This window comes from Melanerpes formicivorus, unplaced genomic scaffold (genome assembly GCF_026170545.1).
Source record: "Melanerpes formicivorus ecotype bairdi unplaced genomic scaffold, bMelFor1.0.p_v2 SCAF_6, whole genome shotgun sequence".
Classification (NCBI taxonomy): Eukaryota; Metazoa; Chordata; class Aves; order Piciformes; family Picidae; genus Melanerpes; species Melanerpes formicivorus.
Genome location: NW_027142358.1, coordinates 3204657 through 3219810, shown reverse-complemented (window position 1 = coordinate 3219810; position 15154 = coordinate 3204657). Strand labels below are relative to the sequence as shown.

The 15154-nt window shown below is 40.0% G+C and overlaps 1 protein-coding gene across 4 annotated transcripts in view; it reads left to right on the top strand.

Moving 5' to 3' along the window:
- VTI1A (vesicle transport through interaction with t-SNAREs 1A) overlaps positions 1-15154 on the top strand; it is a 306094-nt gene that overhangs the window by 287384 nt on the left and 3556 nt on the right. For 2 of the 4 annotated variants that reach the window (XM_068139374.1, XM_068139375.1), the window contains one exon: positions 14234-15154. This exon is cut by the window's right edge and continues 3556 nt beyond it. In XM_068139374.1, coding sequence (XP_067995475.1) covers positions 14234-14327 — 94 coding nt within the window. In that variant the 3' untranslated portion in view covers positions 14328-15154. The remainder of the gene's footprint in view (positions 1-14233) is intronic. The other 2 variants (XM_068139376.1, XM_068139377.1) reach the window with 1 other exon arrangement.

The window sequence follows — 15154 nt, the reverse complement described above, 5'->3', positions numbered from 1 at the left end:
CTGAGCACGAGCACAAAAAGACACACACAATAGATATTGAAATAAATGGTATGTAGTGGGGGGGGAACGTGTGTGTGTGAGGGGGGATTAATCAGGGAATTCAACTGGTACAGTGTGAGTGAGCTATGTATTAAATTTAAAAGACCCGTTTGTGGGTTAGGCTTTTATGAATCCAGAACTTTCACCATAATGATTGCTTGCATTACCCTGCATAATATTAAAATCTTAGCATGTGATTAATAGCAGATTCCCTGCATACGTGTCACAACACACATCTGCAGCAAATCTGCCAGTATATTTCTGTGCTAGTTTTACTTTGGGGCCATAAAGTAATTCCTGTTTTGTGAATGAGAATAAACCTATTATGCACTAGGTTAGCTACACCCAGTTTCTTCTCTTCAGGGAAAAAGAGCTGCTTATTTGATACAGCATCTCAAATTTCAGTGTTCAGAAGTGAGTCTAAGCCTTGGCTAGATTTACTTGAGCAAGCTGTTGGGATTTGCCTTCACCGTTTCTTAGTTCTACATTTTCCAAAACCTTCTGTGCAGAGAGCATTGAGAAACTTCTGGACAGCAGTAAACTAGTGGACTTAATTACAAAGTGTTTATTGCTAAATTTGTTAATGAGTCAACATGCAAAAAAAAAGAAAAAGAAAAAGATATATTTATCCCTGTTTCCTCTTAAAATAGTAGTAAAAAATAACTTCAAAACCTCTTTTGCTTAAGCTGTTTGGTGATGCAGTTTTGTTGTTCACAAAAGCCCTTTTTCCCCGTTAGCAAATAACTACCTTTCACTTTGCCCCAAGGGAGCAGAGCACAGCTCAAATGAAGCTTACCAAAAAAAAAACCCAAGAAGTTTTCCCAGTTGTATCTCAGTCTATGCATATTCACACAGGCATGTAGAATAAAAAGGAAGATGCAGGAGCATTCTCCCAGCCTGCCCTCTGAAAAGTCCTGTCGACCTGTTTCACTCACCGAAATCAAAACAGAATCCCACAAAAACAACTTAAATGACAACAAGGAGACATTAGGAAAGCAACATCTGTTTTGCATTCTTGGCATCAAGTCTGCCCTTGCAACACTGAGTCTGACACAGATGTACAGGGTTATGACACCACTGAGTACCGCTTGATTTAAAATGGTGTAACTGAGAGCAGAATCAGGGCCCTGAGCTCTTACAACGCTGTGCAAAACTGTGGCTCTTGATCTCCTTTGCAGATGTGGGACTCAAACCACACTGAAGTTTCAGGCATCTTTCTATTGATTGATGCAGACTGGAGAGCAAGTCTTATTCCTCTACCAGCAATTTAGAATTTATTATTGACTGTGTATTTTTTCACTGCGTGTGGTATTGTCTGTAAAATCACATTGCTCTGTCACCTCCCAATAGGCTTGCATTGAAAGAGTGTAGCCACGTTCAGAGAACCTTTCAAATTAGATTACATAACTAAGCTTTTCAGTTTTTAAGTAAAATAAAACAGTAGCAAGGAGAGAGAAATTTAAAGGCAAAAATATCTTTGGTTCAATTGAAAGGAATTGGTGGTTAGGGAAATTTGGGAAGCCAGAGCTGCCAAGAGAGGCAGCATGATTGTATGAGACGGCACAAAGGGAGTAATTCTCTCCCTGTTTGATTGCCCATCCATAGTGGTAACAAGGGCAAAATTATCTCAACTGATACCTGGCGTAACTTGAGTGTCTCCAGTCGAGCCGTGTCAGATGCAGGGACAAGCGTGCAGTGTTTTCACCCACCACTAGATGTCTGTGTGTGCTCTGTAAAGTTCTGGAGGGCATGATGCCCCTGGTAGGCACGAGAGACCAAACTGGAACTCAAGTTCTGGGGCAAGCCTATTCGTTTGGTTTGAGATGTGTGACATCACTACCTGACTTAAGCCAATGTTTAAAGCAATGTGTATGGCCTAAAACTGAATTTCAACCTTTCTAATTTGAGGTAAATGAGGAGAAAGTGCCTTTTGTGTTCCATAGCTGTTTAAGACAAGCTATTTCCTTGACGGCTGGGTGAGGGGCTCAGATACATCTTATGGTTGAGAAAATTTCAGAGGAAGTGGCTGAGATGTAAAAGAGGTTCATCTTGTTTCTCTTCTGAAACAGTGAAATGGCAAAATGTAAAACATCTGCTCTGTAAGTGAGCTGGTAAAAGCTCACAGTTTAATCCTGCCCTGTACAGGCCAAACCACAGTACTGCTGGAACCGTACTTTCACATGTAGGATGCACCATGAGTGGGTGCACAAAGAAAGGCTGTGCATCAGATGTCAAGTTCAGATCTGGATACAGAAATCTATTGCACCGTTCTGTTTATCAGGCAGTCCTCTGTCTGACCAGGGTACCTGCACCTGTGACCAGCTTTTTGGCAGAGATCTCCTGAGAAAAATGCAAAAAGTAATCAGCATAGGTTTGCCTTTCATTTATCTCTGTCATCTGCAAATAAGGTACAGATAGTATCAGGAGCAATGGAAGGTACATTCTGATATTATTTTCAAGATTTTTCTGTCTAGACAGAGAGGAGCAACCGCTTGTATCTCTGTGGAACACATACAACCCCCCTCCACACTCGCATCCTAGGCTGAAGGCCAGAGGGAGGTAGTAGGCTGTCTATGTTAAAAAAAAAGGAGAGAGAGAGAGAGAAAAGAAAAGTTTAAAACCACCACCTACTCATCAGGTGATTGGAGACTGTGGTTGTAAAATGTGCTGCAGGCAGAAGTTCTGAAAAATCCCAGAAAGTGTTGAAAACATCTCTAAACAAGGTATTTTTCTCCTGCACCTTTCTTGCTAAAGGTCCCAAATGCTGCCAAGAAAACTAGTGAGAATGTTAGCTGCCAAATAAAAAATTTATGACAGTGTTTGGCAAAGGATTGTATCACTGCTTGTTTTATACATTTCCACAAGGCTCTTGAAGGGCTGTTGGACACATACAGCTCACTGATCACTGGGCTTTATCTGTTCTTTAATATAGTAAAAAAAGCAAGCTCCAATAAAGTATGATTTAAACAATGCGTTATTTTTCTTTCTTTTAATATCCTCCTGTAGGTGCTTTGCTATGGTGAGAAGAGAATTTCTAAACAGCATCCATATATAAAAACATGTTTTAAAAGCCCTTTACCTGACAATGTGACTTGTTATTTGAGTCACTTTCATAGTAAAAATACATGGCTCTTTCAATTAAAAATGTATTGCTTTTGCAATTGTACTTGTTATATGTTGGAGTCTGGACCAATAAACTGCCTGTTAAAACATAAAGAGGGCCATTCAGTCAAAGTTGTCTGCCATTTATGTTTCAAAAACCCAAGAAAATAATATGTTGGAATTGCATTGCTCACCGATATCAATTAGGTTTTCAGCTGTATCATTAAATTAAAATTGGGGGAGAAAAATGTTCTGGTGAATTTAGTGGAAAAAATATGGTTTTGAATACAGAGTTAGCACAGTGACAGCAATAATTAAGTTGGCCAATGCTGAAGCAACACCCTTAAAAATGTTTTCCCTATCTGAGGAAACAAAATTGTCTGTCTCTTGTCTTTTCAAACCAGTTATCAGATTAGGCTTCCAGCTGATAATTAGCGCTGTTTAACACAGATTTTGTCATTCGGAAATCTCAAAGCCTGAGTGCTTTACTTTTTCTCATTATCATGTGCTGCTGGAGGTGGGAGGTTTGGAGCCTGGAGCTGCACCTCCCTGCACCATTTTGTAAGGAGGCAAAGAGTCTCTCTGATGGCCAGGAGCCGGTGGTCCATGGTCCTGGCATGCTGTCCCTTTCAAAGGGGACAACCAGAGCAAAAGAAGCCTGTGCTGTCCAATGGTCCCTCGGGGCCGTGCAGCTCTGCACCGTGCAGTGTTCACGGCACAGCAAATATTCCAGAGCGGCCAACAGCACTACAAATGCTCTGTGTATGCTTGTGTATTTCATGGTATTTGATATAAAGTACTCAAGACAGACCAGCATTAAGAGGATTATTTCAGACAGCATTAGGAGTTAATTTACAGAAGATTAGCTCTAAATCAGGCAGATATCATAAGCAAATTAGCATCAGTTGTAAGAGATTCAGAATCAAAACGTGTGGTGGTTTTTCTCCCTGAGCATAGCGTGAATGAGTAGTATCTTTATCAGTTTCCCATACTAAGGTATTGCATCTTGAATAGTGAAGAGCAGGTATACTTTTTTTTCCTGCATACACACCATTTATTATGGTGCTGTTTATTGGCAGTGAAACTGCTTAACTCCAAATACCCTTCCACTGCTGAATATTTTATGTTTTGTGCCATTTCTTCATTGAGTAATGTTTTGTTTGGCCCTAAAAATGATGTCTCTGTGGTGTGTTATAATATTTTTAAATAGGCAATATGCAGCTTTGCTTCAGAGTGACATACTTAATCCTTTTTTTTTTTCTGTTAAAATGAGTCACATTTTAATGCCAACTCATAAAAATGAAGGAGTGTATAAAATGCTGTGTACTAGGGTGAAGATTACAGCTACTTAAAAATAGCTTCCTTAATATTCAAGCTTGTAAACGATAAATTTGGTTTATTTCCACAGGAGTGATGGTTAATTTGTATTAAAATGCTGTTGTTCAATCAGTTTTCCAGATGTAGTTTTCTGGCTGCAGATAGTCAGGCATAAACCTATCCAGTCCCTCCTTGGTATTGTGGATTCGCTTGCCCAATTAGTGGAGAAGGCATTGAAATTGATTGGGGCACAGTATTAAAGCCTGCACCCTGAGTTGTCCTTAGAATTCTGAAAGTTTTTAAGTCTACCAGTGGGATTCCCATCCTTGGAGAGATTTGTATTCTGCTCTCCAAGAGGTATTAAACTGCTCAGTCTTCAGCTCACTCGTGAACATTTGGGGGTTTAAGTGAGGAGGGAAGTCTGAGCAGTGTTTTACGATTTTTTTTTCTCCTTTCTTGATGGACCAAATTCCTCTTGACAAGGTTGGCCTAGGGTCACAAATGTCTCCCTGTGTTCACTGAAAGAGGAACCTTCACTCCTTCCACGAGATCATGAAAACTTCCACCCACTCTAAGGCAGACTGGGCTTGCAGGTCCCTCCAATTGGAAGACCTGCAAGCGCTCTTGCACTTTGACTTTGTACCCTATAGTTTTGCAGAATGCATGGAAGCTCGGAGTGGTTATTAAACCAAGGTGTCTGAGGTCATAACAAAGTAGAAGCGTTTCTGCTCCCCTAATAGAAATACTGTAACATGCTGAAAAGAAAATGCTTTAATAGTGGCAAGTATCTGCTGTCAACTAATTTGATAGTTCTGTATCAGGTAAATCATTGGTGAATACATCGATTCTTTTTATTTTTCACTGTTCTGTCTTCACTATTCCCAGGTTTTCTCTGAACCAGTTGGGCAAAAATTGATTTTTATTTGTTCCACTGGCCTGGTGGAAAATTAGCTTATGAACTGGTTTTTATAGGAAGACTCAAAGCACAGAACAGGTTGAAAAATAAGCCTATAGCAGTCAAAATTGTCGTCTGAAATGTCTTCAGACTGGAAGGCTGAATTTATTGCTCAAAACAAGTACTAGCATTGTGGAGGTGTGCAGTCCTGCTCATTATCACTGGAAAAGGGGGAACCAAAAAGCACAGTAAAAAATTAAATTTTAATAATGCTACTGATATTTTCTAAATCCTTCTTGACAGAAAGATTCTCATTATTTTTATCTGTCTCAGAGTAGGCTCTTTTAATGCCATCTCATAAATGGCCTTAGCCATGATTGTTTTCCTTTCTTTTATAGCATTTGAAAAAAAGAAACAAAACCCCTGAATATATACCCCCCAAAAAAAAAATTAAAAAATCCTATTCTATCATTCAAGAAGTGCCATGAAATGGTAACATTTTGGATAGCACATCTTCAGGAGCAATTGCTGCAGATGCCTTCAGGTTTTTACAAAAGAGGTCAGCGTTATTAAGACAATTGTAGAAAACTTGCCATACAAAAAGATGCTCAGTCAAATCTGGTGTGATAAGGGGGAAAAGGATGCAAGCAAAGTGTTTGTGTCCAGTCTTCAGCCTTATCACTCTTACAGGCTGTAAATGAGTCATTAAGTGAGTCAGGGCAAAAGATGTTGCTTTCCTTAATCCATTTAAGATCCATAGTTTAGTGGGTTCTAATGATTATGAAAGTTGATAAAAGGCAGACTTTAGACTTTTTTTTTCCCTCCTGAAATTGCACAGAGTGTAAATTTCACTATACTTATCATAAAAGCCAATATGTGATCATGTATGTTCTTGTTGTGTTATAGCTTGCATACTTTTCTTGTGCTGGAGAAATAATTGCTTCAGATTTCAGTGCTGATGAGGGGGCTGGGGCTTTTTTTTTTTAACCTCCCTATTAACTGTTTGGAGACCAGGGCTTCAAGCAACCAATGTACTGATGAATGCCATTAGGCTGACAGCTGGGCTATCCACTCTCCCTCAGAGCTCTTTCTAAAGCGCTCATAATATTTGCTAAGGCCCATGGTTCTTAGTCATGCTCAGGTGACCAAATGTCTGATTTGTTCTTCTTGATACTTCAGCACCCTGAGAAAGGCTGGTTGGAGATTAATACAATCTTGACTCCCTCCACTTGCAGTTGCCACTGCGCATGTGATCTTCATTTAGACATGCCAAAGAGATCTGGTGTTGCTTCTGCTTTGCATGAAATGAATTAATCCCTTTACAGTTCTGGTTGGTGAGTTTCGGTGTCCCTGGAAGCCACCCCCTCTTCCTCCTAAAGAGTGATAGTCTAACCGGTTCCCTCTGTGGAAGGGGTGGACACGAGGACAGAAGAAAGCTGAAGCTGCATCAGAACTGTGCAGAGGAATGTTCCCCCTCACAGTCTTTTGTCAGCAGAAGGACTTTTCAGAACTTTTCATCTTTCAGCAATGCCTTCCCATGCGCTTTAAAAATACACAGTGCATTCCATCGGAGACAGCAGAAGATGTACAGGATCCTTCCCTTTTGCATTTTTATCTTGGCTCCCATATACATGAGGTTCTCCTTTAAGGTTTAACCTGTTCTCACAGTTTGCTTGCTGAAGTCTACATACACTTGTTTTCCAGTCGTTCCTGTTGATAGCTCTCCTTCCTGAGTCACTCAGTCCCCTCTTGACTCCTCCCAGATTCCAGCGATCACCTGGGTACTGTTTGCACCTCCTGAGACTGCCAGTTCCTCCTGCAAGCTGTGATAATCCCGATGGCTACCAAATAAGACTACACTCCAGCGCTGCTCGTGTGGTTTTGTCATATTTGGAATGTATTGCAAGATTCCAGTTATTAAGTAGATAGCTCAATTAAGTGTTTTAACTATCAGATATCTTAAAAATAATTTTAGATGTTAGTCTTAATGGTAAGGTTGTCAGAGGATGGCCGCAGCAGGCTGAAAAAACATTGTTCCTTGAGCCAAGGAAGCCCACTGTGTTCCAGGAGCCCTTCATCCCAGAGAGACATGTCTCTGCTATCTCTCACTCCTCCAGAAAAAAATGCTAAAGGAGAGGTCTGTTTGATTCTGGTCTGGATATCATGTGCAAATATGGGATCCATTAAAGGGACATGATGGATCAAAGTACTTACTGGCTAATTATTTACAAACATCTCCTGCCTTACTGGCAATATTTCTGATTAATGGGAGATTGCAGACACTTTACAATATGGCAACACATTTCCTGTATGATTTTGCTTTCAGAGTTAGCAAGCTTTCTTCCTTGGGTGTCACGTTCAAGCTTTTAGGGATATTCATCCCTGTTTAATCTGTAGGTACCTAACCTAGCCAGCTAACTTAGCTGACTACCTCTCATGGGATATGTATGTGGCCAGGAAGAAGAGAAGGCAGTTCAGAGCAGGACTTTAGCTTATATACTCAGGGAGCAGAGAGAGATTAGCCAGATATAATTTAGATGTTTAAAGCTGGATAGTGTGACTACCTCCCTGCACCTGTTATTACATGACTCATTCTTTCTTTCAGGACCCAGGTGGAAACACATTGATGTGGTTTGAGTGTAATATTATAAGTAGAGATTGGTATCCATGTTATTACAAGTAGACAGTCCCAGCCCTTGAGACTAAACTTTAAAGCTAGAGGATGTACCACTGTAGAACTCCTCAGCCCTATCAATATCTTAAGCACCTGGTATGCCCTGCCTTTTCAAACCAAAACATGCTAATCAGACAGAAAGTGGCCATCATTTTTTGTTCTCCATTCCTCTATTTCTGAGGCTTTAATTCTATTATCTGTGAAGTTCTCAGCAATTTTTAATGGATTTTTCTCAAGGTTTTTTACACATAAGAAACTATAACCTCTGTCCCCAGGGAAAGAAAAGGCTCTCTTGGGAAGGAATTCAGAGAACATGATATAGGCTCCTGCTGGGATTGGCCTGTCTGCAGCCTGGAAATGGAGCCCAGGCAATGTGGTCTTTTTGGCATGAAGTGAGCCATGGGGGGGAGTCTCTCTTCTCTCCGCCAGCCCCAAGAGCATTTTCACCTTTAAATATACAATGTCAATTGCAATCTAATTGGCTTTTCTGGATTGAGAACACAAAGAACTTGGACTTATTTTCAGAGTTTGAGGTGGGGGAGAGGAAAAAACTGGAGTGTTTTCCAAATTCTTCACTTTTTCCAAGGCCAGCTAGAAGAGGGCCAAGGAGCTGTGTGCAGCTTGTGCAGATCCTTTTTCACTTGTATTTCTGTTTGTTAATTTCAGTCATTAATGATGAAAAATGAAAAATGTCAGATACTTCCAACCAGCTCAAATTTTGCTAGGCAGGGCTGTCTTGCTCTTTCATTTCGGTAGGTTGCCATGTCTTTATGTTTTGCCACAGCCTGCCTAGTTCTTTTCAGTTGCTTTTATTTGAGAAAAGCATTCTTAAACCTAAAGATGGGAAAGATGAAAAGTTACTTGAACAGCCCCCAGATACCCTGAACTTAGAAATTTATCATTATGTATCTAAGCCTTTGCTTTACCAATCATAACATTTTATTCCCGTGTGGGGTCTTGTGCTTCCATTTGAAAGCTCCTGGTGTATCGTAACAAGGATGTCCTTATATATAGTAGTAATGATGTCTGTCCACAAAGTACCTGAGTATGGCTATATTGATTTAAATTCACATTTAGTTTTGTCGGGCATGTATTTGCCTGTGTGACTAAACCTTCACTTCGTGTTTGTTTTAGTCTGCTGATTTGCACATGAATATTGGGCACTTAAGAGTCACTTACCATTGATGCGCATGCACCTATTTTCTTGCATGTTAGCAAAACCGACCCATCACCGACAGAAAGGGCACCCAAAAATTCAATAACCAAGTATTCAAAGTGATCATTTAAAATGTGGTCTTGTGTATAGAGAACAAGCCTTTCTGCCCAGTAAGCTGGTAGGAATCACTTCTAGTTACATCTTAAATACAAGTATTACAGTGGAAACACTGTTGGACAGTGCTCCATCATAAATCAGTCTGTGTTCTTGACACTGTTTTTTGAGATGCCTTCTTTAAGAATAAAGCCTTGTGTTGTAATGAATGTGTGCTAACTGCCAAGCCATTTGTGGTTTGTTTTGGGGGGTTTGGGGTTTTGTTGATTTTTTTTTTTTGTATCAGCATCAGAGTTGAGATTGTGTAAGAAATTTTTGCAGCGTTTTATTTGTAGTCTTCATTATTTCAAGTCAAGGACACGAAACTCTTTATGCACCCAGAGTGTGTACTGGTTCGTTTATATCCCGTATTTTGTTAACATGTTACCGTGATTGCTAATTTTCATGACAATTGTTATTGTACCATCAGTGCTTAATGGCAAGGCATCATTATTCAATGCTGGTCAATCAGGCACTAAGACATGTGCAAGACATCAGGCTGAACCCATATAGATGTCGTGCACTCCCCTGCTAATGAATGCAGTTTTGTAAAAAGGTTTAAACACGGTTGGCATCCTTAATGTAAGGTTTGCAAAAGCTTGTTTGGGAACTGCTTTGTGTTTATACGGAGCAGATCTAAACATGTCACAAACAGAGTTAGACCTTTTGTGTGCATGCGTATGTGAGGCTGTGGAGAAGAGCGAATCATTTTGGGTGTTGAAATGTGGAAAGGCAGCACAATTTCTGCCATGACAGCAGTAGGGGGAACTGATTTGCCAGGGACAGCAGTGTTTGGTAATAGGTGTGGGACTTGTTCTGCAGAGCTGTGGTTGCCGTGTGCATCACAGAGGCGATCCCTGAAAGCCGACAGTGTCATTTGTCAGCTCACAAGGTTGGCACTGGGTGGGGGGAGGAGGTTAGGAAATGTAACCAGAAGCCAGGATAGAAGGTCAGGCATTTAGAAAGGAGGAGCAGAAGGAAACCCAACAGGAGTGGGATGTTCTTTCTGCGTTGTTAGTCCAGCGTGCTCTTCCAATGTGTCAGTTAACATTATCCTCACATCTGCTTTAGTTACTGTTTCTATGTGGTTTTGCACCCAAATGTTTTGGGCTGCTATCCACGATAAACTAGATGGAACTTGGTTTAAAAGCACAGATTTTTTGTCTCTTCTAATTCAAAGTAGAATGAGCCCTTGTGCTCCTAGAGTTTCGAGTATGAAAGGATCAGTAGACATTGGCTGTTAATGAGCTCCAGTGTGCCGGGCTCCAGCAGAACTTGGTGTGAATTCAATGCCTAAGCTGCATCGACTAAATGGTTAATTCATCTCATATCAACAGCACTATGATTCATAATGTAAACTTGAGGAATCCTTGATGTTTCAGTCACACATTCCTCTTAATTTGGCCATGCATTCTTTTAAAGCTACAGTGTGCTAACTTAATAAAATGCAGCATGCAAATGCACAAGTTTTTGCCTTCAGGCATTTTAGCCATGGATGTTTCAATGGGTGTCTTCTTTCAACTATATATTCTTTCTTAAATTATTTACCCTGTAAACATGCTTTGCATTTCCAAGGAAGAGTCTGGGCTTCCTTATTCACCAGATTTTGTTGCATTTAAGGTGTAATAGAGTTGAAAGACTATCTATCATCTGCTTTTTGTGAGCAGGTTAGCCTTTGGGATTTTTATTGTAGTGAATATTACTCCCTGTTTTCTTCTCCTTTGGTATTATCACTCCCTCCCCCACTTAAATTCCTTGATGCCTTGCCTAGAGCAATACCCACTGGCGGTGTCTGGCTGTGACAGTACTATAGGCTTTGCTACAGATGGGTCCTGCCAATGCCAACCATTGTTCTACCACTGTGAGCTGGCTTGACTGTCTTGGATCACTCAAAACTCCCTTTCCTCTTGATTTTTTCTTTGCTCTGAAGGGTTGCCCTTGCCTGTTGACTTGGAGATCTGAAATGTGCTGACACCCAAAACTTGTGATCTCTCTCTGGGCAGCAGCTCCCAGACTCATCCTTCAACATGCGTGGCTGGCTAAGCCCTCCTCAGGACTGTCCTGCTGCTACCAGACTGCTCTGTCATCCTCCTCGTAGCCCCATCCTTCTGCCAGTTTGCAGTTAGTTTAATTTTACTTGCTCACTTGAAAGTGAAACAGCAAAACTCAATTTTTACTATTTTTTTTCCTAAAGATATAAAATTAATCTTTTAACTGCGAGCTTGAATATTAAAAGTATATAATGCTTCGGTGTAGCAGGCTGTTGATAACATCCATCCTATTTCATGATTAATTTGTTCCTTTTAATATGATATTCTTCTGCTGCACCGAGCAGACTAATTCAGATTCCTAGAAATTGAACTTTGATATGTATTTCCTAGATTCACACCGTAAGTGAGCCTTCAATTAGCAGGTACAGGTGGCAGCACGCCTCCCTCAATGTTCTCTTGACAAGGATTTTAGTGACACGGATGCTGATTAAATAATCTTGCAGTCAGGTGTGTAGTGCCAGACTATTGAAAAATAAAGCTTATGCAGGATTTGATTTATTTTTTTTTCACATTTTTCTTTAAGCCATGGACCATGAGATGCTCTTTCAGTGGGCCAGAGATAGGAGGTTGATTTAAACTCTCAGTATGTTATGTATGCCTTTGCCTAACTATGTGTTGGATTAAGCGAGTTTCACTCACAGTTAATCCTTTGTAAATTAGCATTATGGATGCCTTGGGGCCCACATCCCACAAATAAAATGGTTGTCAAGCCAGCTGCACTGTGTATTACTTAAGGCTGAATGTTTTAAGAGTTTTCATGCTTTTAATCTATTTCACTGCTGAGTTTCAATTTTGCTGAGTGTCTTTTCAGGAGTGATGAGGGCGAGTGAGTAAATATGTATTCTGGTTTTCCTGCATTTGCCTGGGCAAATCGTTTGTTATCAGGTGTTTGGCAGAGAATGTCACACCCTGCCACAAAAGAGAAGCTTGTAAGTTCAGGTGTTAAACCGAAGTGCAAACCAACAAGAACCCGAAGCCCTTAATTAGCTTTATTTTGTTAGCCTGCTACACTGTTGTTTGGGTTTGGTGGGGTTTTTTTCTTAGGAAAAAAAGAAATAGTGAGAAACATCCCTCCCTCCTCCTCATCCTTTTTGGCAGAGTAAATATTGCCTGTTAAGTTTGAATTAGCTGTCATCGCAAAAGAATTAATGCTGTGGTTGAGCCTTTCTAGTGAGGAAGGGAAAAATAAACGAGACAGATCTTAGTTCAGCTTTAAGTGATAAATGAGGACAAAGCAGCCCCATTCATCTCCTGCTAGGAAAGTGGACATAAACACTAAAGCAGTTTTGCGGAAGACGTGTCAGCAAATGTGATCATTTTGTAACCTGTCAGGAGGATAGAGAGCTAGTCCTTTTAGAGTGTCACAGGGGAGGGTGTCTGTCTGATGTGACAGTTTTCATCCATCCATTTACTGCCTTTTCTTTAGGTGGGGGGTAAAGAAGGAGAGAGCTGGAGTGGGTTAAAACTGCATTTTTCTTTACACTTTCCGGTATAATTTATATGCATATCCACTCGCATCCAAATGAAAAACAGTTACCAAAGAAAACTCCCCTCTGCTCTCCAGAGTTTCTTCTCTATTTCGCTGCGTGAGAAACGCTCATTTTAACGCATTGCATTCCCTGCCTTCACGTTGGAGCCTTGTGCTCAGTTTGATGTTTCGCAAAACACAGTTTTACCTCTTCTTAGCAGTGTTTGGTTGGTGAAGACTTTGGTTTGGTTTGTAGAAGCATGAGAAAAAAACCCACAAAACCAAATATAACCTAGGGTGCTTTGGTTGTTCAGGTTTCAGCGATACCTCTGCGATTCTGATTAAATGCTTGGTATACATCTATGTGTTGCAAAAGTTCCCGTCTTCTGAGGAGCCTGTGAAAATGCTCTCCCTCCTCTGTGAGAATGGAATAACAAACACTGAATTCTTGAAGTCCAGAATGCTCCTGTAAAATGCCTCAAATTCTACAGTTTGATGACTTACTTGTTTTAAGTGACCCGTTAATGTTAGACAAAAGTCTGAAACGATGTGATTTTTAGAAGCAGGGATTTCCCCCCAATATAAATGATTGAACACTATTAGGGACTTTCTACTTCTGGCATCTTTTGATTATTACTAATTTCCTTTTTGTTTTTTTGGTAATACTACACAGAAAGTGTAACATTTGCCTATTACCATAAGTAAAGGTATGCTACAGAGACAGGAGATGCTTTTACAACATAAGCTTCACAGTTTGACACTTGCTTCTTTATATCATCCTTTTCTTCAAAACTATCTTTTATACTTTTCCCTTGGTATTTTAGTACAAGTAAGTATCTCATTGATATGTGTTTCCTTGAAGTCTTGTACCTTAATAGTAAAATCCCTTGAAAATTAATAAATTGTTTCTGTTCAGATTAAAAAGGGGGGGGGGGGGGGAAGCTGTGAAAATTTCAGAGTGGCTTTAAAAATATATGAGGGTATTTACTACTAAAGACCACCCTGCTTGGGTTGCACCAGCTAAAGAATAATTGCTCCATTTGTTCTTAGAAGGTTGATAAATTGTGACACGATGTACTTCTGTAACTCTAATATTGTATATAAGAATATATCCAATTAAGAAAAGTCTCACTCTTTTCTGAGTGCAAAAGCTGGGTTTAACAGCTGCCTAAAATGTGTTTGCAAGCACTGGAAACAGAGAGAAGTAAAAAGCAACGAGGATACAGAGGATGGTACAGGAAAGCCCAAATTTGTGGGCATGTGTCTTTTCTCCAATGTATATTTATGTGTGCTTCTTTTTATGTTTTTTATATATATATTCTGCTGGTTTGTTTTATTCACTTTTTTGTCTTTCTCTTCTGCTTTTTTTCTTTTGCAGGATCATCCAAAACCGGATTTTGATCGTCGTTCTGGCAGTCATCATCATCTTCACTACCATGATGGCTATTTTTTTTTCTGTCAAGGGACGCTGATACCTTTGTTCTTCACTAAACAGTAACAAACTGCTTGTTCTGAGTAATTAAGACAAAGTGGTCACATGAATCATTCTCTTGCACTGACAGTCTCCCTCTCTTTTCCACTCTTCAACTCAGGTGCAAGTGGTGTAAAATATTTTGTATTATTGATGGCATAGTTGATGACATGTGGGGTTGATTTTTTTTTTTTTTTTAATTATTATTATTTTTCTTACATTTTTCTGTCTTTATCTGAGTGTTTTCAGAATCATGATATTTTGGGGGGGGGGTGAGGGCTTGTTCCCCTATAAAAAGACGTAATGTACGTCAAATTCTACCCCGGACAATTAGCCTGCAAGTTGCCAGAGTTTAGCGAGGGAAGAGGGGTCTTGGCACTTTTCCTGGGCTGTGGAGGATGTATGAATATCAAGCAGTATCTGACCTTCTGTGGTATAGAATATAAGTAAAGCAGAGACCAAATGATGTAGAAAGTGATCCTGCCTCCTGTGACTAACTCCCGGTCATGAATTACCATAACAGGCATAACCCTGTTAAGAACAGTAGTTAGTCTTTAAACTAAAGCAACCTTCAGATGATGTTTAATATCTGATATGAATCCAACATTCTATTCCACTCTTTTTTGTTTAAAAACATTCTATATTCAACTTTTGTTGTTTAAATTGGGCCTTCTTTTCTGCTTACTCAAAACAGTCCCTCTCTGATCAAGATCGCGGTGATGCCTCACTTACCCAAAACTTGGTTGTGACCACAGTCCGTCTGTTGAATTCTGTTTTGAATCTTCCAATGTTGATATCTGTACTGCTAAGCATACACACTGAGCCCTT